Here is a 15689-nt window from a genome sequence, read left to right as displayed (position 1 = left end):
TCGGAAGTCAACGCACAAAGAATTGTCGTAGACATATGTCGCATTCATCGCATCTCAAGGCGACATACGTCTACGACAATTCTCTGTGCATTGACATTCGACACCAACTTAAGTCTCATGACAAAATTGTAAACGGTTACGACAATCTGTCTGCTCAGGCTCTTAGGCCTGTTATACAATACGTCGTATGTCGCTGTCGAATGTCGGGACGTATTTGAGAAAATTTATTTTTTGAAAAGAAATGTTCTTATTGTACCTACGTCCCGACATCCGAAAGCGACATACGACGTATTGTATAACAAGCCTTAAGCGTTTACGGATCGTTTTCTGCTATCAACCTAAAAGTACGGTAGGGAAAGGAAACGACGGGAATTAAATTCCAGGGCGAATGCTGGAAGCAACGCGACATTCCTCCTTTGCAAGATATGATATGCGTCATAAAGTGCGAATGATAAATTTTGGAGAAATGGTACGGCGATATAGTCGGAATCCTTTGGCATTTTAGTGTTTAACTACATTTGTTTTAACTGTAATAAAATTGTGTAGTAATTTGTATATAAGCGCTGTTGTATTTTATTATGAAACTAATATATCACACGGCACAAAGTTGCATGTTTCGAAATACTTTGCGTTATGATTGTGTGATTTAGCGAAACGCGAGCGATATAATTTTGCGAGAAAATAATTTTACTTTCCTACGTAAAATTACTAGTTTTGCGGGAACCAAGATAAACTTGTTTTATTTAAACTTTCAAAACATTGTTAACATTTGGAAAAAAAAATACGTTTAACTTGAGACCTCAGCATTTAACTTTTATTTTAATCCCCGAAGAAAGTTAATTTCGGAACTATCCGGGATTAGTTTCCTCGCCCAACATCCATCGGCAACTACTTCAAACGTTAATTTATCTGCTCTGAATATCGACTCCTCCAAATCGATCGAAGACCTCGTGAAAAAAAGCGGCTCGGTTCAACATCCCGTATATAGCTGTCGCTTTATCAGCTATTATCTGTAGGAGCAACTTGGAACTTTCTTCCGGCGATAACGGAAGACTTCCTGAGGCCATTAAGGGAGTTACAGTGGGTTTGTCCCAGAAAATGATGTCATTACTGTGGCCGCGTCGCGACGGTAGGTCTCACGTTAAAGATCCTATCTAGATGATATCCTCACTAGACAGTCACGACAAGGAAGTTTCGCCCGCGACGGATTTAATTGTCCCGTTATTCCTGTCCCGCGGGAATCGATAACGTAAATCGGTTCGTGTCACGGCAGCCCGATGATAACAATGGAAAAAGCTGCGATCGATCGCGGTGTAAAAATAAATCGCGAATATTCGTAGATGCGTTCGTGGAGGACGATTCAGTAAACCGCCCAAGACGCGTCTGGAAAAAAGATGTAAATTATTCGGGCGGTCCTCTCGGGCGTCGTTTGGATTTATTAAACCCGTAAATTCTACATATCCACACGCAGCAGCAATAGACACGGTGATTAATGGCGTAGCGACGTAAATACGTTTGATTGCCGCGATTTCGCGTCTCTGTTATTGCATCGTCATTATGGTAATTAATTATTACAATCTCAATGAGATGGAATTGGAGCGAAAGCGATTGCCGCGTTTCGGTCACATCAATGTCTGTAATAATAGAGAGACGTTCTGTCGCTTCGCAGCGACATGCTAGCGAAAAATACAAGGACTTCTCTACAAACTTCTGCAGATACCGATCTCGGTATTTAAGAAAATCGCGCTGAAGAGGCGTTAACGACTTTGGCGTCAGGCGCTAACCGCGTGAGAAAATTTTAATTGTGTCTTACGAAAAGGATACGAGAGTCGCGTATCAATTTTTCGACACGCGCACGAGAAATTCTTGCGTTCCTTTTTCCGGTGGCGAGCGACCGCCGAGAAAAAGGCCTTCGTAATAAAATTTTCAGCCGTTAATGTGGCATTTGAATGTCGAGGCGGTTTCTTCGCCAACACGAAAATGTCTCCCGAGAACTCGCGGCGTCTCCTGACTTATTTACGAGAATCTCGATCGATCTGGCCGACATCCCTGAAATTCAGGCCGCGGCTTTTACGTTTAAGCCGCTTCGGGTGCTCGAGTCAAGGATTGCCATTGCTTAACCTTATAATATATTAATGTAAAAGAATAAAGGTTTTTCTCCTGGAGTAACAAACCCAAAAAATCTACTGAAGATTTATCGGTTCAACAAAAAAAAGCGGTGCTTTAAAATAATCAGCTCGCAGTTTACTGAGTCGGAAAAATACAAAATTCATACAACAGAAGGATTATTATTATATAAGTTGCGGGCAAAATCCAGCCCGGAAATGGCATCTTTTCTAATTAACTGTAATTATTCCGATTCAGTTTCGCTTGTTATTATTTTATCTTATTGTTGACTTAATTCTGTTATTATTAATTATTAAAATATACCCAAAGAAGAGACGAAGAGAAAATTCCTAGAAGTTAATTTCAAAGATACGAAATTGAACTTATCGAGCCATCATTCATTATGAAACTTTTCACAAATATAAAAACACGCAAAAAGAAAGAAAGGCAATTATTATATTTTAATTTCAAATATCAAAGTACTGCCAAACAAAATTATTATGTATTCTATTCCAAGGGAACTCATCAAATTAAGAAATGTAAATGAAATTAAGCTTCCGCGATTCCGTTAATTTCATCGAATCAGACCTTCCGTCAAACCTCCCGTCTTTCATTCTCATTCGAAATTTCTCAGATAAACATATTCTGTTACCGTACCGCAACGCGTGCGGTGATTCGCAACGCAAACGGCTTAAGCCTTTCCGGCGGCCCGTCGCGTATCCTCCATGGTGATCGATTTCGCGCTGACCGCAATCGCGTGCTCGCTTGTTGTCCGGCAGGTGTGACCGGGGAGGAGCTGATCGCCAGCCGAGGCATGGCCAGCAGCACGGAGGACTACGGTTCCGAGCTGCAGGAGCTGCAGTGGGGCGGCGGTACCACCGGGACGCACTTCCTGCGTGGTGCCGGCAGCGGTTCTCACTACCTGCGTAGCGGCACCGGCGGCTGCTACGAGGCCGAGGACCTCGAGCCCGTCGCCACGAGCCGGCATCACGGTAGCCAGCACCGCGGCTACTACAGCCCGCCCGGCACGAGCTACACCATCGTCGAGAGGCCGCCCAGCGCGCCCCATCATCACTCCTCGCACACGACCCCCTACAGATCGCACCGGGGTCATGGGCCCACCGGCGGCACCGGCGCCATCTCCCCGGAACAAGTGCTCAGGTACGACGCCACCCCCGCGACGCGGACGAGAGATGCCCTTCCGTCACGTCCGATGCCTATCGAAATCGAGTTACACTAATCCACTCTTGGAGATTTGCGTGTACTCGGCACGACACACTCTGCTTCCTTTGAGGCACAATTCGTTTTCCAGTACTCGCGGTTTACTCTGTACACAATTCCACCTCGTAAGTCTTTCGTTCTCTAGAATTGCCTGGTACCGTTGATTTTCGGTTCGCTAGGTCGATTAGAAATTTGTAGTACCTATGCACCCGACAAAATTCTCGCCACGAGGTTTCTAATTGTTAATGTAACATACATATGAAAGACGATTAAGTGGCAATTTAATTTTCGATCTTCTTCAGGTTATTCGGCAGCAACGTCTCGGAACGACGTCAAGGCGATCGCAGATCGCCGGCGTCGAGTCCGGCGAGCGTGACGGCGGTTCGCAGCACACCGACCGCGACCGGTGGCTCGCAGCAGCAGCAGCAGCAGCAACAGCAGCAGCAGCAGTCCCAGCAGTCGCAGCAACAGCAACAGCAGGCCGGGAACGCCGGGAATCCGCCCACGTCGCCGATCGCGCAGCCGCTCAGTCTTCAGGAGCTCACCGTAAGGACAATCACCATGACGAGAGATCCGCCGGACTCTCACCATGGCTTTGGCATCTGCGTGAAGGGTGGCAAGGACGCAGGTGAGATCCGCAATACCTTCAGGCTACCCCCGTCGCCGTACTTCGTGCCTCGAGAACGAGGTACTTTCTCCCAGGAGCGGTTTAACTTTACTCAAATTTTCTTAGTTTCTCGCACTCCTCAAGTCGAATTTTCAAGCCTCACCTTGAGCGCCCGTACGCCCGTGGCGTACGGAGCGCCGCTGAATGCTCCGCGAGTCGTCTGGCCGCCGCGCCGCGAGATCCTTCGCGGGTCGTCTAACTGTAAAGAGCTCGATCGGCTTCTGGATTTTCCTCCAGCCCGGTAGAAATTCGTTCTACCGAGAAATCGCCCGAGAATACGAGAGCTATGATAAACTGAGATAGATACACGGCTCTCTCTCTCTCATCGCGCGGGATAAACGCACGGTGTGCCAACTTCGGTATGACATATGTGTTTTACACTTCCTAAATTTGCGACGTTATATTCAGTGATCTTTTTCCTCTTCGGCAAGGTACATTATGATCATCCGTGATAACAAAGTTCTGTAAGATTTTGAATATCTCGAACAGACTTTGATTGTTAACTTGATACCGTTTTACTATTGTAAATTATTTCTCAGTTTCATAACACCGTTTTTTCTGATGCTATAAACATGTGTCTTGGCGATAAGCAGAAATCCTTGGGCAAAGATTCTAGACAAAAATTTTACGGTTTCGACGAGCTGTTAAAAAGTGCAATTCGCCGATACGGTTAAGTCCAAGAATAGACTTTGTCAACATTCAACAGTCTGTTGATCCATCAATAGCTTGACTAATAATCTAGCTTGACTATATAATCTAATCTTCAGATCCTCTATATTTGCGATATCAAGTTTCTACGAAGCGATCGGCTTGCCAGATGACTCGCTTGCCACTTATCGTTGCCAACTCGTTTCTTTGATTACTGTTTTTTTTTCTCGTGTTGCGTGCCTAAGTCACCTCGGTTGGCACCCACATCGTGTCTCGACACCTTGCGCTTGTACGTGCTTCAACATAAATCGACGAATCGTCGTCACGCATCTGTCTTGCCCTCGCGACGAGACATACTGGCATTAAACTTTCTTAGTACTCCAATATTTATTCTCACCGATATGAAAAAGTGATATTTCGATTTAAGATTGTCAAATATATTTTCACGTACATAAATTATTATTATATTATATAATACGTAGAGGGAAGTCCTCTATTATAGATAGGCTTCCAATACGAGATAGCGGAGTTTCTACCAGATTAATGGGCATTTTCTGTTGGTTGCACCATGAATTTATTGCCTTTGAAGTGAAATCTCTGTTTAATGGAAAATTGATTCTCACATTAGAATCCTATCTCATAATAGAGGACGTTCCTCTATATTTGTATTTTGATATGTTCAATTATATGAAACTGCAATTTAGTTGATTTATCTAATTTCATATTTTTTTTCGCCCAAGTCACGGAATATTGGAAATTTTTGTACAAATTAGTTAAATTTATAAATTGACGATTAAATTTCCAAGGAATCAATAATTTTGATCCGGAAATAATTACTCCGTCGTTTTCTCTTTCTCTCTGCTCTGCAATTAAATTGCTTCATGTGGTATTCATAATACGTGCGGATTCTAATTGATTTTGATGACCGCAGCGGAAAATGAATTCTCTCGTCGCGAGGACGATACTCGAAAGCGCGGGGGGAAACATTTTCACGATCGTTAAGCATCGTTTTCCGCTGCAGTGACGATTGTTTGCACGCGAATTCGGTAGAGAAGGAACGAGCGCGTTTTGCACAGACTTCCCCCCCCCCCTCCTCTTACTTTTTTTCTCCCCTTCGTGAGGGTGAAACTCCTGTCGGTTTGCCGTTCGATGGTCGACGCGATAACGAGCTATCGACCCATCGAAGCGCGATTGCGCCGAAAATCCGACAACCGGAGTTCGTCATTTCGCCTAATCTTTCTGGAGAATTCATTCATAAAAAAAAAAGAATGAAAGCTTCACGCCTAGTAAAAATAGCCGCTCATTTATGAAAGGCGCGTATACATGTATTCATAAATAAATTTGCTCGATAATTATATTACTTTGATTATTATATATCAAGTATTTTTTTGTCACAGATAACAAATTTTTATCCCCTAATATCCAACCGAGCGTCTTGCGTCGGACGCGTAAATTACATGCTCAGCACTGATTTTGATGACGCCTCTTAGAGACTGACTCACTTGCAGCGGACGATTGCTATTTGAAGCAGCTAAAAGTAGCTAATTAACATTCGTTACCTCAGTTTGTCGAGTAATTCTTCTCCGTATGAAATTTGTTTTTCTTTAATATGCCGTAATTTATTTCAAAATGCAATACAATGTATTTATTTTAAAATGTAATATTACAGTCGATTCTTTATGCTACAATAAACGACAGAATTAATTTTTACAAAGCGGCGAGATATTTTTAATTTTCATGACGGAATACGAAGAGGGAATTAATTGTGAAAAATGGTTTTTTTTTTAAATAAAAGTGGTTTACTTCTCGGTTCAATATTCCTCAATATTCCTCCGGCTCGAACGTTTTCCTTGAGGCTTCAGTATTTTTGAAATATTCTCAAGACGCGCTCCCTCTCGGATTATGCGTTTTCCAGAAAGATTCCGCAACTGATAAATGAGAAAAATCTCGTACAGGATCCGCGTGACGAGGCAAGAATGCGCGAGAGTGCCGCCGTAAAGTCGTCAAAGTGACAAAAGCGACAAGATCCGGTTTCACGGTCTTCAGCCTCTTAATTCTCGCAGTCTCAAAAATAGATTAGACTGTCTTGCGATGTAATATTTATAGATGCTGATTTACAATTTTAAATTGGCTCGCATATACCTAATAAGTTCCCTTTGGTGCGGAATTAAACAGAATTTTTTTAACACCGGGAACAATTTGCGTTCGCACAATTAATTCTCCTCGCCAAATTATTGCAACGTACAAAGCAGTGTATATAACGAGAGGTTATAATATTCCGAATTTACCGAAAAGTTTTGCAATTGGCAAAATGTCGCCTCTGTAGAGGAGAGCAAAATCAAACGCGATGAATCGGCGACTCCGTTCGTTATAATGATGTTCCCAGGCGAGACTGCGAGCGTTAAATCTCACGCTTAATCACGCACGCGATGCTGCACACACGCGCTGATACCATCGCTTGACGAGCTTTATCATCGCCGAGAATTCGAGCGTGAAACCCCGAAATCCGAAAAGGCGGCCCTCGAGAGACCCGTCTCGCCTCGCCGCGTCGATCGCGCCATTGATATCCGTTTCATACGATGCTGAAACTCCCAGGGAAGTCGGAGAAAAATGCGCTCGCTCGTGTCACCAATTTCTCTTTCGCATCACACCATCGGGCTTTTATGCCTCGAGCGTAAAGGTTTCTATTGCCGACACTTTTAGATCCTGCTTAGGAATATCTAATATTTTTCGCACAAAGCCCGTCGGAATTTTGAAAGCTTCTTCGGGACGTAAAAGCTGCTAGAATTAAACCACGTTATCGCGTTTAAATATATACATCGCGACTAATGTTCCCTAGGCATATATGATTGGAAAATTTTGTAATTATTTAATATGTCGGCTCGCGTGACCATTAATGACGCTATTATCGCCAAAAACGCGGTCCATTAGGCAGTTCAGATTCCATTTCGAGTCTCCAGTCAAATTTTCTCACCACTATATTATCTCGTCGCGGAAAAGGAAGCTTGTTGAACTCGACGCGAGCTTCCTTGGGGATTTCGCCATCGTCCGCGACCGACCGGCTGAGATCGAGAATAAGCCAACTTGCGTTGTGTCATTCTTATTTTCTGTTTCGCTGTACCAGAAGCGCAGTCAGGTAACTCAACGAGAGAAAGGAGGGTTTATAACGCCATCGCACCACGAGTATCTGTCAGAAAGCTACTTCCTCTCTCTAGACTTGGCACGCCGACAGCTCGTTGCATGAATGTACAATTGCATATGCGTGTAGAGAGCGTATGAGTGCGTAGAGGAAAGTTTTACTCGTCTACACCACCGTCAGACACAAAGCTCCACGTAAATGCGGACACGTCCAGGACAACAGAGAGGCATCATTTAAGTTTAATTCACTGGCGCAGTATCAATTAAATCGAGCGGAGACAAATATTTTTCTGCAATTTGGTCCGTACAATTAAAAGTGGTCTGTATACACTAGGTGCTTTCACGAAGCTCCATTCCGTGCGAAAAAATTTAAATCGAGTTTTAATTGCCGTGCTTTTCTAAGTAAAAAAAAAAACATTCTCTCAATTCAAAATGAAAACTTAATACGAACGGTTAATTGGATCGCGATTAATTATGATTGGAAAAACGGATAATTGAACTTCAGTAACTTGAGGGGTAAGCTCCACTTGAGAACAATCTCCGCGCGTAGATCGCCGAGACGTTTGCCGTCGAAATTCGAGCATTACCGTAACTTTTTACTCAATCGAATGTTCATTGCGCCAATATTCCCGTCTTAAACTTAAAACTTTGATAAATAAAATGTGACTGTAAGAAAAGAGTGTGGGAAGAGACCGTGGGAAAGTTCAATTATTCACACGAAGCGCCCCGCGTATTGGCAGCCAGCGAATGGCATTGGGGTCTAATAGCAAATAAATATTCGCGCAAAATTCTCGATTAATTCTCTTCAAATGTCATCTCGGTGACACGGAAAATAATGAAGCATCGACCACTACCTTCGTCTCGACGTTAGATTTGTTCTTTCGTGTCGCTTGAGAAATTATGTCAACCTCGGGTCTGACGGTAATCTGTTGCCGGCACAAACACGCAATAAACGACGCCGCATGAGCTGCATAAATGCAGTTTGAGCGTGCTATTCGATGTGTCATCACGTTTCCTCTTGCTTCGCCACGAATCACAAACACATATATACACATACACGCTACTGGATGTTTCAGTATATAATTCAGCAACGGACATGTCTCCGAAAAGTAATTTAAACGCTCACACGGAAGATGAAAGCACTCGGACAAAATTTTAATAGATAAAAGTTTCAATTACGTACGTATTAAGTTAAATGTTTCGCGCTTTTAGTGTTTATAATCATCATACTTTATTTATATCGTAGTTTATATTTGAATAACTTATTTATTTATGACAATTGATTATTTCAGTATAATTTTTATAAGGCAGGTTGTTACAAATATACGTAAGGGAAGATATTTAAATGTTACAGTAAGATATTTTGCAATCCGTGAAAAAAGAAATTATCCGCGAATTAAGAAATTAGAAGAGCAAATAAATAAAAAAATGTATAAATATATAAAGAATGTCTTCTAGGACATTACAAAGAGAATTGACGTATCTTAAACTCGAAATCAGTCAAACTCGATAAATCTTGCTTTCATTCTGCGTCATAAAAACGTCCTTTTCTCTCTTTCTCTCTTTTATTTAACCGTATAGATTTCATTGTCCTCGCGCGTGAATGCCGCTCAAAAATTCATGGATAATCTGCGGTCCGGTTTAAAGTTTTCATTGGTTGCTATCGATTATCGTTTTTCAGGGGGACGGAGGAGTGAAAAATACTTTTCCGAATACATACACACCTACGCACGCACGCACACAATATGCAATATCGATACCTCATAATTGCATACGCGAGCACATGATGCGATGCGATCGCACTTCCTCTCGACTCTTCAGAAAATCTGTGCATGCCTTTCTTTCTCTTTCACAGATACACTCACACACACACACACTCACACACGTGCATCGTGTTACATGGAGACACACACCTACCATTTACCGATATTCACTTTGAAATGCATCCGCATATTTCGTTTTTCAGTTTTCTCTCTTATTTCGACGATATTTCTGCCCATGGCGTTTATTACATCCCGTTCAACAAGTATATCGGGGAAGTTTGCCAAAAATTCTGCCAACTTGTTTGTCACATGCCAGCCCCAACAGGTTCCTCTGGTCTTACATATTAAATTATCCTTTACAATTTTTATCGACGTGTGTTTGAAGGGAAATTACGTTAAGGGTGTAAATCTCGCGTTAAAATTTTTCCACATGACAACTCTAAAATATCCTACGTTCGGAGATGTTTTACATTACTTTTCACCATTTCGTGAACCTTAATATATTTATCTAATAATCAGTAAAACTACTACCTTTTTTATGACAAACGATTCTACACTGCATCTTTCGTAGAAATAATTTTCCAATGTTAAAGAATCTCCGTTGCCAAAATTTGTGCGTCGCGGGAAACCTATGCTCGTTTTTATCGAAGACAAAATCCCTTACATATTAACTGAATTACCCCGCGAGGGAGAGTAACGAGAATTCGTTCGGGCAGCTTGTCGCGCCATGGGCGGAAGGTTTCAGCTGGCGCCGATTGTGGACCAGCGGTGGTGGCAGCTTACCAGCCTGATGGAAAGTCTGCGAACTGTTTTCAGGGGTGGGCGTCTACATCTCGAGGGTGGAGGAGGGTTCGGTGGCCGAACGCGCTGGACTCAGGCCAGGAGACACCATCCTGGAGGTGAACGGCACACCCTTTCGCGCGGTAACCCACGAGGAGGCCCTCAAAGTAAGTCCAACTTTTCTCACTTACTGCTGCCCCCCTCGAACCTCCCGCGCCGCCCAGCTCCTCGACGTCGACCACGATATCTTTTAATTCTGGCGGTTCCATTAGCGCCTACTCTTCTGAAGGCTCGATCTCGTTAGCTCGAAGATACGAGCGAGAAGATAACGCCGTTAATTCTAAAGACGTGAGATATCGCGACGTATTCGTTCGTCGCTTCTCTCATTTCTCGATTTACCTTCGATTAATTTTATTCCAAAATTTGCAACATTCGCATTTGCAGAAGATATTATATTTCGACGTGCGAGTGTGTGTAGGAGAGTTATATATCTTAAGTTAAAATATCTCGAAAAATTTAACTTTAATTGAAGGAGTATGGAACAAATTCCTATTTTCAACTAGTACTTATCTTAAGATAGTTAATGTCGATTTATTTTATTTGTCAGGGAAACAAGATTTATAAAATTTAATGATCAAAATAGCTTCGTGTCGAAGCCTAAAGATATACGACAAATGTAAAAATGTGTTCTAGAATACTTGTCAAGAAAAAATTAATTAAAAGATTATCCTAAAAATTGTACGATTGAATAGACAACTAAAAATTCAAGTTTTTAAACATTCTAACATTTAAATTTCTAATTTCTAATTAACAATAACATTTAATAATAGACCCCCCTAGATATAAGTTCAAAGTGTCTCGAAGTATATTCACAGTTTAATTTTCAAACTAATAATTCCACTCCAAACACAAGTTTAAATTAGCTCGAAGGACAGAATAAATTATAGAACTTCGTTCCTCGGTCGTCATGCAGATTCGCGAACGCTTCAACGCCCACCGTCTCGATGCGTGGCGATTGGATACTTTTTACTGGGGGCGAGTACAAGTGCAAAAAAAACGAGCAATTAGGTCCGTCCCGATTAAGAGTTTTCTTCAAATCCGAGTCTGTACCGAGCAATCGCGCATTTGATATTTACGAGTGACCTCAGGAAGCATCTCATCAATCCTCGGTGCGCTAGCCCGGCTCTCAACGGAATTAAAGAAAGTAGGGTAACCGTGAAACATCCTCAAATCTACGCGCAACAGCCGCAAGACGGACCGCTCTCGAAATCAGCTGTTCTCTTGTCTATTCGCATCCCTTTCGCTAACCAGTGGTTGTCCATTTATCAACCTTTCGTGATCCCTTTCATCGCCCGTGCCAAGATTTATTCACTTTTGTAACTCCTATAATCCCTTATAAACTCATGTAATCACCGTTAATTAGGGAAGAAAGCTGTCGAGAAATTTTAACGGTGTTTTACTAATAAACTGCCTTTAATGTATCGTTGCTCCATAAAATCCATTCCGAAAATTACTTTCATAGAATGCTCTTATAGAATGAACATTCAAACGACATGATTCTTTTATGAAATCCGGTACACGGCAATGAATTGTAAAAATATATAACGTATACAATTTAATTAATAAGACGACAGATTTTAATTCAATACTGTTTGCGTCTTACTGTTTAGCATTGCAACAAAGTAACGAAAAAAGTAACGAATCGTTACTTTCTAAGTAACGGTAACGCGTTACTTTTTAAAATCAGTAACGAGTTACTTTTTCCAAAAAGTAACGGTAACGGTAACGCGTTATTTTTTTAAGGTAACGTTCCCAACCTTGCACCAAACCGCTTGTGTGTATTGTCACGGTTTCCAATATAAAATAAATATAAAAATTACTATAAACATTACAATCATTATTACAATCGATACTGTATTGATTATAAAGAGAAAAAGTAAAAAACAATTTTACTGCCTACAAGCTCTTATGATAACCTTTACGTCTTATACCTTTTCATTTGACAAAATTACTATCACATGTATGTACATACATTACTGTAATATTTGAGCAGGTTCGACAAATTAGAAAACTGAATATTACCAAGATTCACACAATACATCACTATGTTTACTAGAGACAAGTCGTATGTCAGACATAGTGACGGTCACATTAGTAACGTTTGCTCCGTGATACAATCCGAACGTGATGGCAGTAAGATTCGATGCAGACCTCGAATGGATGTCGAAATGTGTAAGAATATCACGCGATTATGTAATCTGCACACTTGACAAATGTAAAACTAAATTTAAACTTCGAGATAAAGGCGGATGTCAGTCTCCCTACTATGCATATCTAGCAATCCATTTGTCTCAATGTCATGGTATAACTGATGAAAAAAAGTTATTACGTTGGAAACAGAAGAAGGAAACTCACTTAGTTTGGCGATATTTCTCAAAAGAACATGGATATACTGCAAAATGTAAACGTTGTTACCGTCGCATTCGTTATCAACATAACATATTCGACTTAGAAAAGCATGTTAATCGTCATCATTCAGACATTGTAACAGAATTACGAGAAGAAATTGCTTCTACCTCGCTTGTATCAAAACATTTCAACTTCATAAATGAGGTGGCAATCTGCAAACTAGGAAATTGCGGTACAAGAATTAATCTATTTCGAGGAGAACGCAACTTAACCTTGCACCTGGAAAAGAGCCATAGGAAAATGGAATATTCAGAAGGAGAACAGAGTACTACAGACAATAACGCAAAAGAAATGATACGTCAATCTGTAGGTGAAAATCATGACGGACCAAGTGTTCGAAATAAGGACACACGTAGGCAATTTCTTGAACAATCTGCATTTGTTCCATATTCCCGTCATGATAATACACCAAGGGAATATTTTGGGCAATCCATCGATGAACAAAATCATGTCGGCCCAAATTTTGGTCATGATAACACACGTTGGCAATCTCTTGGAATGATATTTTTAATTTTCTCTTTCTTTCTTTTATATAAATTATAGATTGTCTAAAGCGGGCTTATAAATACCCCGCAGTTCTTGCCAAGTATTTGCAATCTTTCGTATGTTCACATAAATCACGTGTAACGCACCTTGTATGCCGTCACGCAGAAGCACTGCTCTTTGATCCGCAGGGTAAACGATTAAAGGAATATCATTGCTCCGGTAATATCGCTTGACGCTCGCTTGAAATAGCAAACACTAAGCGGATATATATTCGCGCATGTAAAAGTAAGCGTCCCTCTATCCCTGTCTTTCTATTTCTCTCGCGAGTGCCGTGTAAGATGACGTCGGGCAAGAAGATTAAAACAGCTCGAATAAAACTACGTCGCCTCGTACGTCTGAATCCAAAATTGAACGATTTTAAACCGGGAGCGAACTTTGCAGTTGAACTTTAATGCGATAAAATTGAGGAAGTTCTCGGTTTAAATTAACGCCGTTAGCGAAAATGCAGGAGTCAATTTCGAGATAAATTTCTAAATCGACAGGCTGCGACGCGCGGTTTTGTGATACCTGTAATAGAATATCGAAGAGAGAAACGCGAGAATCGATTCGAGGCTGAAATTGAAAGTTGGTTGAACGCGAAGTTCTATTTTAGTTGGAATAAAAATTTGCGATCTGTAAATTTTCCAGTAACAATTTAACTCTTCAGGATCTCGTAAGATCTTCAACGAGCCTCTCGCGCCATCGATAGTACCCGGAAGTACCCGTTCTCGGCGGCCTTTTGTTTTGAATCTCTCGAGAGCATCGGGAACAGCTGTACGCGGAAGATAGTTCGGAACTATTCGCACTAGAGAGATTACTTGCGGCTATTTCTCGGACGATTCACCTCATAACGGTTTTCTCCGATTCTTCACGCAATCTGCCAACCTGATTGCTGCACGTTCCTACTCGATATCGAACGTCATAGAACCGCGTCCTCTCGCTTTTTAATATAGACAAACGTTTAGTTCTAGCAATATATTTATGGTTTCATCACATATTTATATTATTTAAGCTTTTTAGTCGACATTAACCGGCCAGTGTTTTAATACAGAAATTTCTTGCGAAAAATATTACCTCAGCCAGGGTTTGAATCTGGACTTCCCTACTCTCTAGGCGGGCGTCTCACCAATTCGACCACTGAGGCATGTGGTAATGTTTGCCGCAATAAAATAGACGCGAAGATATCATCTTTATACTGTTATTCAGTGGTCAAATTGGTGAGACGCCCGTCTAGAGAGTAAGGGAAGTCCAGGTTTAAACCCTGGCTGAGGTAATATTTTTCGCAATAAATTTTCTGTATTAAAATACTGGCCGGTTAATGTCGACTAAAAAGCTTGATTATTGTTATTTATTACTGACAACTTAAAGAGATGTCTATGTTTATATTATTCGTTCAATTTTATTTACTATATCAATTACTGTTGTCAATTTTCAGAAATTTGTTGAACACCGAGATTCCAGCAGAAAAATCTTTATTTCATGACCGTCGGAAAAATTCTAGAAATAAAAAAAGTGCAGTATTCCAAATTTTGAATACGGAGTTTTCGTGAAATTCCTCCTGGTATACAGAGAGAGAGAGAGAGAGAGAGAGAGCGAGTACATCTACTCTATTTATTTTATTTATTTTGTTGTTCATATTTTTATTAAACTGTGAAGTTTGCGCGTCCGCGCTTTCAAGCTATATTTAAGTACCTCGTTGCTTGCGCGGCGCTCGCGATTTTTTCACATACGCGACGTGAAGAAACACCAAGGAATTGCGCGAATCGATCGTAGAACGAAAGCAAGGATATAGGTCGAGTTCTAGTGACTTAGGCCGATGATATTCCGGAAAAATTGCTGCCACGGGAGGGTGAGCGAATGGGTCGTGGCGATCTATATCCATTCTGATTACCCTTCTTCGCATCTTCTACGTGCCTTCTTACTAAATCGATCGACTGTATAACCCTCAGTCGTTGATGTAAACTTTATGTGCGATTTAGAAATGTTTAGCAAATATTCCGCTAATTTGTCTTTTAAATTCTCCCTCTCTCGTCTTCCTTCCTGTCTTTTTATCTCCTCACATATACACGCTATTTCTCTCGATTTTCACAGTCCCGCATTATCATAATAATGACACAATAATACTATAATACGTAAAAATAAAAATAACATAAATAAAAATGTGACATTAATACACAATGAATATAAGATCGTGTCAGCTTTGAAAAAAATGTTGATGCAAATCTTATACCTTTATGGAATATAAACTGTCTCGATTTAGTAAATTCGTTCCGCGATATTTCACATAGGGATTCTATCCGTTTTCATTAATTATTATTATTCGAAATTTGCATATATTATTCTTGAAATGAATTTCAAGCGCCTGTCACGCG

General features: G+C 41.0%; 1 protein-coding gene across 1 annotated transcript in view; it reads left to right on the top strand.

Moving 5' to 3' along the window:
- LOC105567471 (whirlin) overlaps window positions 1–15689 on the top strand; it is an 87794-nt gene that overhangs the window by 19677 nt on the left and 52428 nt on the right. Inside the window, exons 2-5 of the mRNA XM_012022367.1 lie at window positions 2886–3267; window positions 3630–4015; window positions 7767–7778; window positions 10360–10490. Coding sequence (XP_011877757.1) covers window positions 2921–3267; window positions 3630–4015; window positions 7767–7778; window positions 10360–10490 — 876 coding nt within the window. The 5' untranslated portion in view covers window positions 2886–2920. The remainder of the gene's footprint in view (window positions 1–2885; window positions 3268–3629; window positions 4016–7766; window positions 7779–10359; window positions 10491–15689) is intronic.

This window comes from Vollenhovia emeryi, unplaced genomic scaffold (genome assembly GCF_000949405.1).
Source record: "Vollenhovia emeryi isolate VEMERY1.0 unplaced genomic scaffold, V.emery_V1.0 DF939137.1, whole genome shotgun sequence".
NCBI classification, from domain to species: domain Eukaryota; kingdom Metazoa; phylum Arthropoda; class Insecta; order Hymenoptera; family Formicidae; genus Vollenhovia; species Vollenhovia emeryi.
The sequence above is the reverse complement of the archived record's forward strand: the minus strand, read 5'-3'. Positions and strand labels throughout refer to the sequence as shown.